This window comes from Manis javanica, chromosome 9, assembly GCF_040802235.1.
Source record: "Manis javanica isolate MJ-LG chromosome 9, MJ_LKY, whole genome shotgun sequence".
In the NCBI taxonomy this organism is placed as follows: Eukaryota; Metazoa; Chordata; class Mammalia; order Pholidota; family Manidae; genus Manis; species Manis javanica.
The window spans coordinates 10,086,133-10,103,037 of record NC_133164.1 but is presented as its reverse complement, the minus strand read 5'-3'; the positions used below and the strand labels follow the sequence as shown (position 1 = coordinate 10,103,037).

At 44.2% G+C, this 16,905-nt stretch overlaps 1 protein-coding gene across 5 annotated transcripts in view; it reads left to right on the top strand.

The window, feature by feature from the left end:
- The window catches only part of CLYBL (citramalyl-CoA lyase), a 269,007-nt gene that overhangs the window by 242,972 nt on the left and 9,130 nt on the right, over positions 1-16,905 (top strand). Inside the window, exons 10-11 of one of the 5 annotated variants that reach the window (XM_037024910.2) lie at positions 6,547-6,666; positions 8,000-15,705. In XM_037024910.2, coding sequence (XP_036880805.2) covers positions 6,547-6,642 — 96 coding nt within the window. In that variant the 3' untranslated portion in view covers positions 6,643-6,666; positions 8,000-15,705. Of the gene's footprint in view, positions 1-6,546; positions 7,345-7,643; positions 7,788-7,999; positions 15,706-16,905 lie in introns of those variants that run through there. The other 4 variants (XM_037024906.2, XM_037024908.2, XM_073212402.1 and 1 more) reach the window with 4 other exon arrangements.

Sequence of the window (16,905 nt, the reverse complement as noted above, 5' to 3'; positions counted from 1 at the left end):
TATATAATATATAAATATATTAAAAATCTTTTACACTTAAACTTTTTTCTATAATCATCTCAGGTACTACTACTATTACTAGTCATACTTTGGGGTATACCAATTAGTGGGAAGAGTTTGAGATTTGGGGTGAAAATCCTTAAATCCTCATAGTTCCTTTAAAATATGAATTCTGAACTACAGTTTTTACATCTATAAAATAGAAATAACCATGTCTTCCCCACTGCACATGAGAAAATGTTCTTGAAACATTGTGAAAAGTATAAAGTACTATCAGATGAAACTTCTTTTTTAAGTAATGGATTTTCCTAATAAGATTGCATCCTTCCAATTTTCAGTTTAGAAATGAATATTCTAGGCTTACCAAGGGCTATAGTTAACAAGAGTATAGGCTACAGTTGCTGCAAGAATCTTCATATGTCCTCCTCAAGGGAGAATGGAACTCCTTGCTCCCACCTTCAGCCCTCTCTCCTGGCGCCCAGAGAGCCAAGTGCAGATGGAGGCTTACTCCATCCATGATGGTCCTACTCAGAAGCAAGGCTAGGCTGGACCAGCTCTTAACTTTCTCATTGTTGGATCCCCAGACTACCCCTGGACAGTGGAAAAATACCCAAAATAAAAGGAAGGAAACAGGAGGCTCAACTTCCTCCCCTCAGGGCCCAGGGAGGAATAAGTATTGGGTCCACCAGGGCATGCAACTAGAATAGAGGGATTCCAGTGGGTTCCAGTCTGGCTTCATCAAGTAGAGACTTGTACTTCGTCATGAGGAAAGTCAAGCAGCTAAAGGGCAGCAGAACCAGCAGTCTTCCAGATTGCTTTAATTTAGGCTAGATTAGGCTCCCTTTCCTTGCACCCTAGAGAAGCCCCTTTAACCACAGGCAGATCCATAGATCGATACAGTATCTCATACTGTGGTCCGTCATTCCTTCATTCTGCCTGATCTGTTGTGTCACTGGTGACCAGAAGCATGGGGGCTCTTGCAGAACAGGAAAGCCAATCCCCCTAGTGCATCCCTAGGTGCTGCTCCCAGTTCCCCCTGCCTCTCTCTTGACATTCATCTGGCATCACTGACCTTGTAAACTTGACTTGAGATGTCTCTGTTTCTCAAAGTCCTTCCCTGGCCAAACCACCCTGTTTTGATGGCTCTTTCTTTCTGTGGCTCCTCAGTCCTTAGGCACCGTGAATGTGACAGACTTGCTGACACTTGAACTGTTAAGTCATTTGCATGAGTTAACCTGACTGAACCCAACATCACATATGCTGAAGTTAGTCACTGTGTCCTACTGGAGGCTCAGCAAGTATTGGCCAACCAACCAGTGAGTATTACCAGAGCAGGGAAAGATCAAGAGGTGCAGACAGACACTGCAGATAAAGGAGAGGTGAAATTTAAGGTAGGAGCTGGAAAGGCCTGTGGAGACTATGGGCAAGGCCATCTTCCCATATCACTCTCCCCTTGGTTACCAGGTTGGGTCCCACAAAAGAGGCAAGCTCCACTCCAAACCATGGGTACTGGGTTGTGGGGATTCAAAGATACATACATGGGACATGGCCCCTGCCATCAAGGGCGTCATGTCATAGTAAGACACCAAATTACTGTAAACAAATAATTACAATAGAGTGTAATAAGGGCTATAATGGGGAGCTGTACAAGGAAAGGAAGGAGAGAGATTAGCTCTCTTAGGGAAGGCAAGAAACACTTCACAGATGTGACATCTGACAATCTGACATCTTCAAGCATAAGGCGGAGTTTGCTGGCCAGCCAGGGAAAGGTCCTTCAGAGCAGAGAACAGAGAGTGTGGGGAAGAGCTGAGAGTAGAAGCAAGGCCTGGTATCACCATGGGGAGCCTTGGTGTCCCAACTAAGGAGATGGCACTTGATTCTGTAATCCAAAGGGAGCCAAAGCAGGGCTTAAGCGAACGAATGATCCTATCCAATGTTTTAGAACGATAACAGCATGATCCCAATTAGGAAGGGGCACTTCCCCAGGAAGTGGCCCAGCACTCTCAGCGAGACCTCTGTTAGGCAGCCTAGGAGCCTGATGTGCTCCCCAGTGAGCTGTGGAGGCCTGGCCACCAAACTGACATCCTTACAAGGAACATCACCACAGAACTGGGAGGGGACCAAGGCCACACTGGGGCCTGCCCAAGGAGTCTCCATGTGTGACAGGTTGACAGTGGAAAAGAAAGAATGACATGGTGGCCATGTCTCAGAGCGTCTCTGCAAGAGCATCACCTGCCCCCATTTGGAGGGCTGTCAAGGAGCAGTTGACTTTGTGAGTAAGCAAGAGATGTATTGCAGGAGGGCTCGGCTGGGCCTGAGAGATCTAGCAAGCAGAGGGCACTGCCAAGCCTGGAAGAGCAATTCCATAATGGCCAATGCTGACTAAAGGTCTGAAGAATTCACTGGGAACTGTTAGGAGAAAAAAAAATTATGAATTCACTGGGCATAAGACTTATGATCATAGAGGAAAAGACTGTCACCCTGAAAAAGGAGGACTGTACTCAAATATTATCATTAGAGCTGACAGCAGCACCATCATCAGAATGCCAGAGAGAACTCCCTGAAGGCCCAAAAAAGTTATTTGGAAATTAAGTAAGTAGGACAAGAATTAGATCCATTTAGTAAGTTACTCTTTTAGTATTATGGAGAAAAAAATTCTCAAGTATTAAGTACCAGGAATTCAAAATTTATTAATATTTCACATAGACGTGACTACTAGTCATCTGCCGCCATCGTCATCATCAGTACTTTTGCCATCAAATTATAACTCAGATTCTCCTCCATGGAAAAGTCTTCAGTCTCATGAAGTTCATTTAATTTCAGTGCCTATCTTACGACGAGGCAATGATCATGTCTAAGAAAAACTACAGCCCAATAGTAATTGTTTCCTTATGCAGATAACACGTATGCTAAGGTGATACTGCCCTTTGCTTCCAAGAGTTTGAAACCACAGACGTGTCTATAGTAAAATGTGCTAAAGTGGTTGACTAGTGATTTATTACAACAAATAATTGAATAGGTAATTGTTGAATAAAAGCCCCATTGTGTATGGTACTCCATGGCAACTCTAGCAGGGAATGCATGACATGTCCTAGGTACACAATATCATATCTGTGTGAACAGTGCAAACTGGTAAAGACGATTCTGATTAGAAAAGAAAGGCAGTCATTCAGACCTTCAGATCATTGTGTGCTCATCACACTGGCCTTTTCTCTGATTCTTTTTGCATTTTATGCCCCTGTTGCTTTTCTTCCTCGTTTCCTCCAGCAAACTGTAAGTTTCTTGAGGGCAAGTGTTGAGTCATACCCCTATCAAAGCTGACCTGACCACTTCTATGAACGGCAGCTAAAACCCAGAGGTTCTCAAACTTGAATGTGCTTTGAAATCACCACAGGGTTCCTGGCCAACCCCAAGGCCTCTTGCATCAAACCATGTAGGACTGGGCCCAGAAATCTGCATTTTAACAAGTCACCTCCCTGCTCCCCTGCTCTCCCTCTCAGATGGTTCTGGTTTTAGGTGGTCAGGGAACCCATTAAGAGAATACTTTTGTATCAGTAAGCCTAGGATATAAGCCTGGAGCACAGACTTTGGATCAGATAGAGCCAGGTTTTGTCCCAATTCCGTAATTACCAGCTACAGGGAAGACATATATAATTTCTTAAGCTTTTTGTGCCTTAGTTTCCTCAGATGTGAAATGGGAATGGATACAAACTCATAGAAACAGAAAGCAGAAATATGTGGCTGCCAGGCATCGGAAGAGAGGGATGGGAAATAGTTGTTTAATGGGTATAGAATTTCAGATTTGCAAGGTGAAAACTTACGGAGATCTGTTGCACAACGATGTGAATATACTTAACACTACTGAACTGTAAACACTACTGAACTTAGAAGTGGTTAAGATGGTACACTTTAGGTTATGTGTTTTTACTACAATTAAAAAGAAGAAATTTTTAATGGGGATTGGTAATAGTATCTACCCCCATAGTGTTATGGGCATTACATGAAATAAAGCATGTCAAGTGTCAGGCACAGTCCCTAGACTAGCAACTGCTCAAAAAATTATAGCTATTATTATTGTTGTAGTTGTGGTTGTTGAGGTAGTTAACCATGAATAAGTTACTATTTAAAGGCATTTAAAGCCAAATTACAGTCTGAATCTTCAAGTTGATGGAAGTGCCCTGTACTTTTTGAAATAGTATGCCAATTTCTCCAGAAAGCACTGGGCTGGGAAACTGAAACTTGTCTGAAATCATGCACTAAGGGCTGTCTCAGCCCCTACTCCCACTCCCCTGCCAATCCCAAGTAGCTCTTGACAACTGCTTCTCCAAATCCTGACCAAGAAACCATTCACATTTCATATGGAAATCCATATGTTAAAAAAAAACCAACCATGTTATAAGTTATAAGCCTGAAAGAAGGAGGATATTCATATTCTGCAGACTAGTTCTTAATACTAAAATCCTCATTTTGCAGAGGAAGGAAGAAATAAAAATGGTGAATTTTGTTTTCCAGCTTAAGCTAATTAAAGGAAGTCAAGCAAAACCTGCCACCATAGAAATGATCTCCCTGTCTTGAGAAACTACATGAAATATTTTCCATCCCTGTTATGCACATGGAACCCAAAGCAGATTCGAGGAACATGGCATAGACCCAAACGGTCATTTTGATTTTCTGTGCATTGTTTTGATTTCATGTGCATCTGTGCTAATTTCATCTCTCCAGAGTATTATTTAAGCCTTAGCAGGACAGATGTGCTGTTTTACAGGGCCATAATCCACTTGGTGGGTGGATAACCAGGAGGCCTTTGGTCTTCATCATTTACTCCAACAAGAAAAGTAGACTATTGCCTTGTAAAACAGCATGAGTCCCACGCTCTGATTTCACATTCATGTTAATCGATGGAACATCCTTGGAACTTCTAACCAAATTTGTGAAGTTCATCATGGTCACAGAGATGACCAAAGTTAGCTGTATGCTGAATGAAACTGGGCAGAACCCTATCTGGAGGTACAAATAGTAAAAAATGAGAGGATTAGAAAATGCCTCACAGTACCAGGTTTTAGGTCACACAGGTGTTCATATGAATCAGATTTATCATAGTAAAACTGAGAAGATCAGCTACCACTGGTGAAAATTCTAATCTCAGTGGCTTTTAAGTCTTTCCCTTAATTGAAAAATAAATTCCAAAGTCATTGCTAAGGATTCCCTGCCAATTTGTTGTATCTCCATCCTATGTATGACTTATACTATTATGGGAAATGAGAAGTTCCAGAAAGCCCAGGAGACCCATCCCAGAAGTCCTGAATAATGACAACATTGACTTTTAAGAGGTGATATTTAGGAAGTCCAGAAATGGACAGTGATATATACAAATGGATCATTAACAAGGATTATGATTGTTCCACTCCACCTCTAGGTCTCGAAAAGCCACCTGCTCCCCAACTCACACCAGCATCCTTGCTGGCAGGTAGAGGAAAGGAGAATTAAGAGCTATGATTATAAACCTCAGAAAGAAGTGATTAGGAGAACATAAATAACCATTCTACAAACTGATTTCCTTGCCGGAACTCATGGCCCTTGTCATGCTAATCCTCTTCTTTAAGTGCACCAACAGGAATCTCTTTCCTCAGTACAATCCTACCTTCCATTTTCTCAAATTTTGGGCATACTGCCTTCTGTGCATTTTTCTTTTTCCGATGTACTTATGAGAAGAAACCACCCTCTTATGATACGGGAGTCTCTGCTGAAGCTTGAGATTTTGAGACCCAAGTATTAGCCCCAGGTCTAACTTTTCCTAATTATATGATCTTGGAAAAATCACTTAACTACTCTGGGCCTCAGTGTCCTCATTCTAGAACAGGACCTAGATCACATGACACATTCAGTAAGTACTCGCAAAAGGTTAAAAAAAAATGAATCTATAAAATGGGGATAAACCAGGAGATCTCAGAGATTCCTTCCAATCCCACCATTCTACAAACTGATTTCTTTGCCGGGACTCGTGGCCCTTGTCATGCTAATCCTCTTGAAGTGCACCAACAGAGGATCTCTTTCCTCAGTACAATCCTACCTTACATTTTCTCATCACATGATAATGTTACCCTGCAATTATGTTACAGCAAGAAGGAAGCATTTTGCCAATAAACTGATCATATAATTATTTTTTCAAATGATCATCAGTTGCCAGAGTATATTACTGTTTTTAAAGTTTTGTGCAATATTTCAAAAACCATTTAAGGAAGGATTTACATGTTTCTTCCACAGTTGTTTTCTGCTTGATTTCAAGAGTTAAATGAATAGTTTCCAATATCTTGTGTCTGATGTTTTCCTGTACATTAAAATGCTGAAGGTTTTTTGTTTTCCCTTTTTAGGAAGAAAAAAGAAATCTTTCCCCTGTAATTTACTTTGGCTTTCTTAAAAGTTGGGTAGAAAAGTCAGTATAATTCAGGTGGAATCTAAAATGTTCTTGTTGTACAAGTGTGCACAGAAAGGAAGCCTATAATTTCCAAGCATTCTTTTAGGAAGTTTGTATTCTCTGTTTTCCAGGGAGCCTTTACTTTCCGAGGGAGTATGATCGACATGCCATTACTGAAGCAAGCCCAGAACATTGTTACGCTTGCCACATCCATCAAGGAAAAATGATCTGTTAAATGAAGCTCTCATCAGGTGGGCTGAACATATACAGTGGGTTTCTTAAAGACAAACCATAATACTCTAGGCAACTTGTTAGTATGCCAGATTAGAACCTTTCTCCATTTGCAGTTCATATTAATCACAATTTTTTTTATTTGGTATCTCACTAGCCAGTTACTCTTCTAAAAATGAATTTTCTTCTTTCTTGTTCCAAACTTAGGACTTTATTTTTCACTAACGTGTTATAAATATGGACTTATGATTTCATGGGGAGAAAAAATAATGTGGAAAGATGGGCTATGAGAAGTTAGGTCTTTATTGAAACAGACTTTTCCTAAATACATATACCGCCTATAGTCCTCACGTGAGTATGTTAGATGTTTCCCACATTGTTCATTTTTTCACTCAACACCAAAAGAATTTTAAGGAACGCCAGGCCGTTAAAAAATAACTAAATGAAGGGGTCATGTTTATTTCACTAGTAATCTGATAAAACAACAGAGATGGCATAGAAAAGTTACATATCATATTGGTTTATAGAGATACCTTCTAAAAATAAGTCTTCAAAACTGATTAGTTAACCTCCATCGTCCGGAATGAAACATCCTTATCTGTGAACGGCTAGGTGATGACTGTGAAAGCCGTCATCCTGGGTGAATGCTTTAGGTCAACCGTTACCAGCAATTAAAAAATAAATGTTCAGAAACACAAGACCATCCATTCTCCCCCTTTATTTCCCCGTTTAACTGTTTGCCATTGAGGCCATTTCCCCTGTAAATGTATGGCCAGGACAGGGCCCCCTCAGCAATAAACTTGTAGCCTCTAAGAAGACACAATGCAGCGGAGCTGGTGCATATGGTCCCCTGCGAGATTTGCATCACATTAGAGATGCTGCTGCAGGTCGTATGGGTGGTGTGGTTAACGGGCTTAGTAAGGCTGTTTTGAAGAGGTTAACCCAGCTTGTAGTAAGGGTAAATAAACATAACAACCAGCCATTCTTCCCTATTCAGCATGTGCTCTTATATTGAAGGCTAAAGGGTATTGAGCTTCGAAGGATCAACTTGTGTTTGCCAGAGGACGCCAATGAAATTTGAAACACCAACAATCAGAGATTTTGTTTCTGCTCCTCATTAAATCATGAGCTTTTGTGTTGAGACTCTGGACGACTGTTCTTTAAGAAATTAACAGAATGGGAAGTTTTAAACTCTACACCAACCTTTTCATGACCTACACAGCAGCAAGGCTGCTTCTCTTAGACAAACACTGCAGGGAAGGCTGTTCTGTTTATTTAAATCTGTAAATAGAAAACAGTTGTTTTTATTTTCATTTTTCACTTCTCCTATGCCCTTTTTGCTTATTTCCTCAGTGGCCCTTACCATGTGCCCCACAGGGGTCTGCTTTCCCCCTTCCTCTCCCAGTGCCCCCACAGGAAGCCACAAGGCGAGTAGAGTTGAAGGTAACATCCAAGGAAGGCCCCATGGAACCAAAGCAAAGTGGAAGAGGCCCACGTGGTGTCATGCAACACCAGCTCTCGCCAGGAAGGAGGCAATCCAGTTCAAAGAGGCATGCTGAAGGAACCTGGTCCAGGCAGGAGGGTTCTGGGGAAATAAATTCTTGAGAGACCAACTAATATGCCCAGACACATGGACTCCAAGGAGACAGCTCTTAAATTGAGATGGGATGTGCTGGGCTGGGCTTGGGCAGCACATGTCCCCTCCTGGGTGTGCTGGGTTAATCCCTCATGAGAGCCTTGCCATCCTTCACCCGGTGCCATCCCAGAGTTGGCCCAAATGGAAGGTGGGAGAGCCCCATCCCTGCATGGTATCGCAGCCCACTTAGAAGATGACTGGCCTCCCACCAAACTGGGCTTCAGGACTGCGGACAGGGCCAGTGGGGTGGCAGTTGCTGGAGAAGAAGTCACCCGAGCCCCACTGTTACAGCTGTGCCACCTGGGCTGATGTCAGGAGTGCCCTGGGGTAATCCAGGACCGTACTGTCCGTGCAGTCGGACCCGTCTGCTTAGAACCCAGAGACCCAGGAGAACTGGGCAGCAGGCAAAGAGAGGCCCTGCTCATTCTGGCCTGTCCTATACACACACACCCTTAGGGTGTTAGAAGCAAAAGCTGGAGCTCTGTTAAACAGAAGAAGAAAATAAAAGCTTTCCTTCACACTTCCCTACAGGCAGCCCTCCCTTCAACGCAGCTCCCATGCCCATCCTCTTGTGTTGGTCCAGGTGACCCATCCGGAATTTACAAGATGACACTCAGATGTTCCAGTCTCCATCCCAGTTACACAGGCAACCCCCAAATCCTACAGGTGGGGCTCTTCAGGCTATGGGCTCACCCAGAGCCAAGCCCTCCCTCTGACGGAACCTCAGATGCTGCGGGTGAAGGCATTTGGAGCCCAGGAAAAGCAGTCCCCTCAGCAAGACGTCTGGGTAGTGCTGCGAGCCTGGCCCTCACCAGGATTCCTGACCCCCATCACCCCCACACCCCTGACCTTTTTGGACTGATCTCCACACCCTTTACCTCAAACTGCACTCTGTTCAAACAAAACACCTTGTTTAAATCGCCCTAGGTGTCAGACTTACCATCTTCCTCATAACCCTATGTTCCCAATTACGGTAGGGTCGTGACACTGGGACCCGCTGGAGCTGGAAATTTGGACCAAGGTCTCACTCTGTGAGCCTAAAAGGGCCCAGAGGAGGTTTTAGTCAGGGTGAGAGACCCGTTATGCCTCCAGAACATGGAGGTGCTAGAAGACAAAAGGCATGGCCACTATCTTCCCACCTGCATGTCTGGTACCGTGGGTGGGGAAGGCCCCACAGGGGAGGAGGGCTGGGTGAGCTGCCCCCTCCTGGCACGATGAGAATGCCCAGCCTGGGGAATTCCTCCCGGCCACGAGTGGACACAAAAAGAGGACCTTGCAAGAATCTGATTAATTAAAAAACATACCTGTTCATGTTTTGTGTAGCTCATCACAAGCCACTTCGCCATATCACCCCCCTGTTATTAATTCTTGGGGGCTAAATTATGGGTAACACTATTAAAACATTATCAGAACTAATGAGAAACAATTACTTAGAAAATGAGCCAGGACAAGATTGAATTGAGAACATCAGTGGTGATCACCGTAGATTAGTTTCATAAATCATCAGGTGCAAGGCAAAAAAAACTGTATGCAAAGCCCTGTCACAGGAAAATGATATTGAGATTTTTTTCTTTTGCATAATTTTTTCATTAATCTCAATAGGACCCGTGTGGTGTAGGTTGTTTTATTCCCCTAATACCTTGCCTGAGGGGGGGTGCCCGATAATGTCTTCATTGTTTTACTGAGGTCTTAATGACAATCTGTGACAACCTCATTTTAATGTATAGAGGACTATATCAGTACAACCATGTTTTATTGAAACGGTGAGGGGTACCCCAAGGGAGTCGGGCCGGTCCCAGGAGCACAAGCTGGGAAGTCCCCGCGCAGCCAGTGCTGCTGTGTCAGGTCTCCAAGCGTGGGACCGCGGGCTGCCCGGCCCTCCTCCAGGGACCGGCTGCGAAAGCGTCCTCAAGATAGAAGACTTCACCGCCTCCGATTTGAATTTGAAAGTAACTCGTTGCCTGGCTTATTCTGCTGTGTAAATGGGGCAGACTATGTACGGGTTTTTTTTTTTTTTCTCTTCTAAAATATATGTGTTATTAGTGTCATTTGCACATAAACCCAGTAGTTCCGCCCGAGTTCGGGAAACTGACCTTCATTGGGAGCGTTGAATTTTCTAATGATGTCTTAAAAGAAGAAAAAAAGAATACATGTTTTTATATGAAGGACATTCTGCTTTTATGGTTTCCGTTTGTCTTGGAAAACTAAATGTCTTCCGGTTTTATTTTTATTTTTACCTCCACTACTTAAAAGACAATTGATGGTACAAAATAGGTTATAAGATTACCGGCAGGATCTTCTGCACATATATGTTGGCAAGAAACACTGGACCGGTGTGTAACCGCGAGCTTGTCCTCCTGGCTTGAGACACTGTCCTCCCAGCCCGGAGACCCGACCCCCCGCGAGGTTTCCACATGACAACTTTTGGGGAAAGTAATTAGCAGGGCTCTGCATTTAAATGTTCCAACCTTAGTCTTCCTTTACGCGCTTTATTTTAAATCGGAATGGGGACGGGAGGCTAAGAAAGCCAACAAAATGGAAAATGAATTACTTTCAAATAGCTAACTCGGTACCAAAACCGTGCGCGGTGGAAACGGGTAGCCTTTTGCTGTTTTGGGACGGGTGTTGGTGGAGGTTAGTTTGTTTACATTCCAGCAATTATTTGCTGGTGTGCTTCCTTCCAAGTCAGTAACAATCGCCAGATACAAAGTGCCGAGTGGGACAGAACTGAAGTTGTCGTCAGCGCCTTTTGTGGTCGTTTGCCGCCGATCCAACTGAGTTTCAGCTAAGCGGACGGAAGCCTGCGCAATTTATTTTTTAAAATTTGCTTCAGAAAGCCTTTGAGGATTTGTTTGTCGCTCGCGCCCTCACTTTGTGCACTTTTCATTGCAAATGATCTGCTCGGTTTCCCTGCTCGCGTCTTCCGACGGCCTGGGCCCGGCGACCGGGAGGCGCGCCCCGTCGGAAGGATGTGCGCCCGCGGGGCCGGGACCCGCCGAGGCCGCGTCCCGGAGCCGGAGCGGGCGGGGCGCGGGGGCGCGGAGAGTGGCGGGCCGGGGAGGCACCACCCGCACCTCGGAGCAGGACGGCGGCGGGGGCGAGGGAGCCCGGGGGGCCGGGACTGCGCGCCCCGCTCGCCCGCCCGCCCGCCGCGGGCCGCCTGGAGCCTGCGAGCCTGTCGCGCTGCCCCGCTGTAATGGTGGCAGATCAAAGGCTGCCCCGTGTCCCCGCGGAGCCCGGGACAATCCCGCGCTTTTGTGCACTGTTGCTAGGAGCCGGAGAAACTAAGAGAAAGTGTCAGGAGCATGTTAATCAGACTCGTTACAGTGTAACAATAACGTCTCTCTCGGGTCTCCCAGGCCCCGAGCACCCCGGCGCACCCCGCGCACAGGCCCGACACCTGCGCGGGGCCCTCGCGCCCGCCCTGGGGGCCGGCGGGTCCCTGCGTCTCTGCAGCCCTGCAGTCGGCGCCTGGGCCAGGGGCAGGAAGGAAGTCCTAGGCGCCCTACCTGCGCGGGCTCCTCTCGCGGGTCCCTAAGCCCGGCGCCCTTACCCCATCCTGCTCGGAGCTACATTCGTGACTGGAAGGATCTGCGGAGGATCCACGTCCCCTTGCGTTTCAGCCATCGAGTTGAACTGCCCACTTTATCCAAACACGGGATTAGAATCAAGAGGGAAAAAAAACATTCCGTTTTGGATGGCTTTTTGGTTGAAAGTTTCTTCAAAAGACTTTAAAATCAACATCGCTGATTTCCCTCTCAAATCCACAGAGGATACTCCAAGTGATAATAATCCTGAGGGTTTTTTTTTTAATGTCGAAAGTAAATATTTCTCTGACACTTTTTCAAGAGAATCACTTCATTCATTCACTCATTCATTCATTCAACAAACATCAGTTGAGCCTGACTTTGTGCCAGACAGTTAACCTGAAAGTTACAGGACTGCTTCCAAATGCTGTTTTCTTTTAAAATTAAACTGCCCTTGTGTGAAGTCAAAGGAGAAGCAAAGGCCTAAGATAATGTTAAATGGCAAAACTAAAAGGAGTGCCATTGGCTACAGTGGTGAGGGAAATAACAAGAGAGGTGCATAGTACAAATTTAAAACGTTTGAAAAACTGCATACTATAGTCTTTGAAAACCAGCCACTTTTGTCACCTATTGCATCTCCTTCTACCCCCTTCTTGTGATCCATAGTTGCTTAGCCAGGCTGCAGTCCTGAAGCCAGGTCTGAGGAATTAAGTCAGCCCTCCTGTGTGTTTGTAAGCAGCCTGACAGACTTGCTAAGGGAACAAACACATAGTCCTGGCCCCACTTTCCCTTCGGCTTACACAGGGGAATTGGAAAGCTGTGCTCAGACTTAGGGCAGAATGTGGCCAACTCAGGGTACTTTTCTTCTATATGAACTCTTGTTTAGGAAGCAACCCATTCAAAAAAGAGGGGACCTTACGTTCAGAGTATAACTGCCAAACCCTAAGTCAAAGACAAAGCTTTCTATCACCAGGAAGAGTAAAAAACCCACTCTCAAATCACATGTACTATTACTCAAATCACTATTAACTAAAAGGTGATCCTGTAACTCATGTTAGACTTCTCCATTGGTCAAAATCAATTTCTGTCTCCCACTGTGTGTAGCAGGCAAACATACAGAAAACTGAACATGGTCCCAGAGATTAGTCTAAACCCTGGAAGGACATTTCAAGATTCCCTTCATTACATAAATAAGAAAGCTGATACACTGGAAAACCTCCATCTTATGAAAAGCAAGGGAGACCAAACACCAACTGTATTGTGATATTAAAATATCTAGCTAAACGGGAGAAATTCAGTGAAAAGAAACTGGACTTTTTGTTCTACATAATGCTAATCGCTGGTTTGGCTGTGTTTGTTTTTAAGCAGTAAATCATATTGCCTAAGTTATCCAGATACAGTAAAAAAATCAAGAGAAAAATGACCATTCCACTCAGATAGCTTTGTGGTGGAGAGTTCCTTCAGAAGACTACACACTCTAGGCGTCTGGCTTAATTTCCTTTAATAGGCTGTTTTGAGTTCCATGCAAGGAAGAATATAAAAACCAACATGAACTTCTGGCTTAGATTCTCTTGGGAAACTGCGTTTCCAAACTCCCAAATGAGGAAAGGAGACACATCCGTTTCCTCCATCGATTTCTGGGGACTGGAACTCATGCCACAGTTTCCAGAGGAGCGCTGTGATGCTTCTCCAGGTCTGCTGTGAGGGAGCCCCAGCCGCTAGGAGCCCTGCCAGCATTTCCACGCTGGTTTCGCATCACCTCTCTCAAGGGGTCCCCGCCACATGCCGCTGGACTGTGCCTGGCTGCAGCACCTCCTTTGCAAGCCTCTGCACAGGCTGTAACCCTTTCCTCTCCACCTCACCCAACAAACTCAGAACCACTCTTCAAGACCTACATTGAAGGCCACTTCTGTGAGGTCTCCCCAACTTCTCAGAGACAATTTGCTGGCTCATCCCCATCTTTCCATTGCACTGGAGCAGATTTCCATTGTAGTACTTTTTTATGTATATCCCCCAAACAGTGCAGACCCCCCTGAATATTGGACTTTGCCATTCGTCTCCAATCCTTCTCCTGCTCATCTCTCACCTCAGCACAGCAAGAGCTTGCAAGAAGTGTGTTCATTAAAATTCAGAAGTGAGTCTTCCCTCCATCAGACACTTAGGTTCTGATCCTGGCTTTTACCATTATTGGGTTAAGTCATTTTTTCTCTCTGAGAATCAGTTTCTTCAACTATAAGAATAATAATACCTAACTCAGAGTTGCTCTGAGGAGGTAGTGGGCACAGAAATGCGCCACTCAGTTCCCGGAGAACCCCCACTCGCCATGTGGGGGACAGTGCGGTCAGCGCCAGCCTCCAGCCATCAGCTCCTCCTTCAGCATCTGCCTCAGCTGCAGACAGCTGCCGGGCCCAAGGTCTCACCCCTCCAGGGCCCGTCTGTGTCCAGGGAGCTTTATGTTGTATGCATTTTACCACCATTTGAAAAAAATATTTTAAAAAGAATGAATGTCAAATCGAGATAAATAAAAACTAATGAATAAGTATAGTACTTTGTAAAAAGTCCTTAGCACCATGGGTGGATACCAGGCATTCAGTAATGTCACATGATTTCCATCTAGGTACTAAACCTGGACTGCAGTCCAGGACAGACAGGAATCCCACTGCCGCAAAGCTGGCTGTGGAGTGAACCCCATTTTCTCATTTACTTTTATTGGTAGGTATGGTCTCACAGGAAAAGGTATGGGGTGGGCCCGGTGGACACGCTGGGTGTGAGGGCACACTCCACGTACACTGTGGCTCTTTGTTGTTGTTATTCAGAATCTCCTAGACCCATTCCTGGACTGTGGAAATTTCTCCCTTATGGAGCCTTTCTGTCTGCAAAACTGCTTACCGTTTTGTCCAACCCTGATTTTGTAAATAAAGACAATCAACCTTTGCAGGATTATGAGGTACCGATTCCTGGCTAAAGGGGGCTCCATTCGCATAGAAAAAAAATACAGTATGTGTGTGTGTGTGTGTGTGTGTGTGTGTGTGTGTGTGTGTCTCATGGAGCTGTGTAAATATTGGCCCCTTTAGTGGACTTGCTCAAGGTCACACATCTGGCAAACATCCCTCCCACATTTTGCAGGATTGCCCACTGGGACTGTGTAAATGGCTGGCGGATGTGCTGGGGAGTCTAAGGAGTTGCCCGGTGGAGGAGTGAAGGAGCAGGCTATAGGCCTCAGGGCGCAGGGTGCACCCACAAGCTGAGTTTGCTCCCTGGCCCCTCTCCTGGCTGCAGCCCTCCGCCTGCGGCCCCACCCCCACGGCTTTCATCACTCTCTGTATCATCTCTCATTCCAGCTAGTCCCTCTGTCTGCTGTCATTCTGCCTCCGCTTCCCTTTTCCCTTTTCTTAGAATTTTACATTCATTCCTCTCCCAGCAATTCCAAAAGCAAAATTAATGAATGTGGGAAAGAAAACAATAAAATTGGGTAGATTTTTTTTTTCTAGTTCTGTGCCCATGTTTTGGAAGTAAATCTGGTGTCTTAAGTCATGAGCTGCTTGCACAATGCTCTGTACCCCTTCATTTACTGTGAACTTGGCACAGGAAGTTTATTAGCCCATTTTACTGCAGAGATCCTGAGTGCACAGGACAGCTAATATTGTACTTTGGGAATCAAAGTAGAAATACCAATGAGGCTGCTATATTCAGTGAAGTAAATATTGGTGCCAAAGCTGCTATTCCTAATGTCCTACATTTGATCATGCTGTCTTAATGTAAAGCCAACATTCAGATTTTATTTAAGCGATAAAGAAGATGAGGATCTCGCAAATTAGTTATTGGTTCTTTTATGTTTAAGTAGGAATTGTTTGGATATGCAGCCTGAAGCTCACGTGGGAGCCCAGAATGATGTTTATAAATAACAAAGTTTAAGAATATAAAATTTGATTTCTATCCCGTTGTTAATCGTATTCCTTTTGGGGGGGGGGCTTTGCCAGAAAGGTAACAATTATTACTTAGAAAACCAGATATTTTCAAATTATGATAAAACTCCATTTTAGATTACTGAGGATGTGACCTCCAAAAAATTATTTTTTACAACTTAGCTTTATAAAAACCTTTTTAAAAAATTATCAGTCTTTGTGTCATCTAAGGAATTTTTAATTCTGAGATATATTTATGAGACCAGGGTAAATATTTTCAAAATAAGTGGCAAATGAATGAGTTATGAATTTGCATGCACAGTCTCTGAAAATGAGCACATTTTAAAATGATTTGTTAAATGGCGCCATTGGCCTTTTTCCTTCCTTCTCAAAGAGCATATGTGTTGGATTAGTACTCAGAAAAGAAAGCGTGTTTTCATAGCCTCCAGTGCTGCATTTATAAAAATCGTGATGATTTTAGGGCTGCACCTTCATTTTTTTTGAATTTTTAAAACTTGTCCTTTTTTTACTCTTTTATTTTCTTTCAGCAAAACAAAGACCAAGAACTCCTTTAAGAAATTTTATACATTCCCACAGAGTCCCAGTTTGTTGACCTTCAGGCCACAGAGTAAAACCTTTCTTTTAAGTCAAGCATTCCCCATTGGGAAGCGCTCCAGCTTTTTCTTTTTATGAGGAATTTTAACTGCTGGACTTAATTTAATTATTGTATTTTGTACATACTTCCAGAAGCCCCAGGGCATGAGCTTTACTTTTTTTCAAAACTTTCAAATGAATATCTTTAGAAATGCACATTTCTGATGGTAATGTTATTTCTTTCACTTGTATTTCTAATCTAAATACCAAACATGGATCTTTCAGTTTCTGACTTATGCCTGGTGAGGGTTCAACCTCGGATCTCTTTTCCACAGATCCTCTTCTTGAGTAGATGCTGGGATATAGTCAGTCAAGTCCTTAGCTTGGGAGCCTCACTTTTATGATGAGAAAACAAAAACCATCTCCAGCTGAACTACATTTTAAAAACTTGGCAGTTCTGGGGACATCGTCTTCAGTAAGAAGGGTTCCTAGATTGACATTGCCTTGAAACAATAGCATGTGGGCCCCATAGCTGTAGTCTGCCACCATCTGTCTTTACAGTTTTCTATGATGTGCTCCCCCCAACATCACAACTGC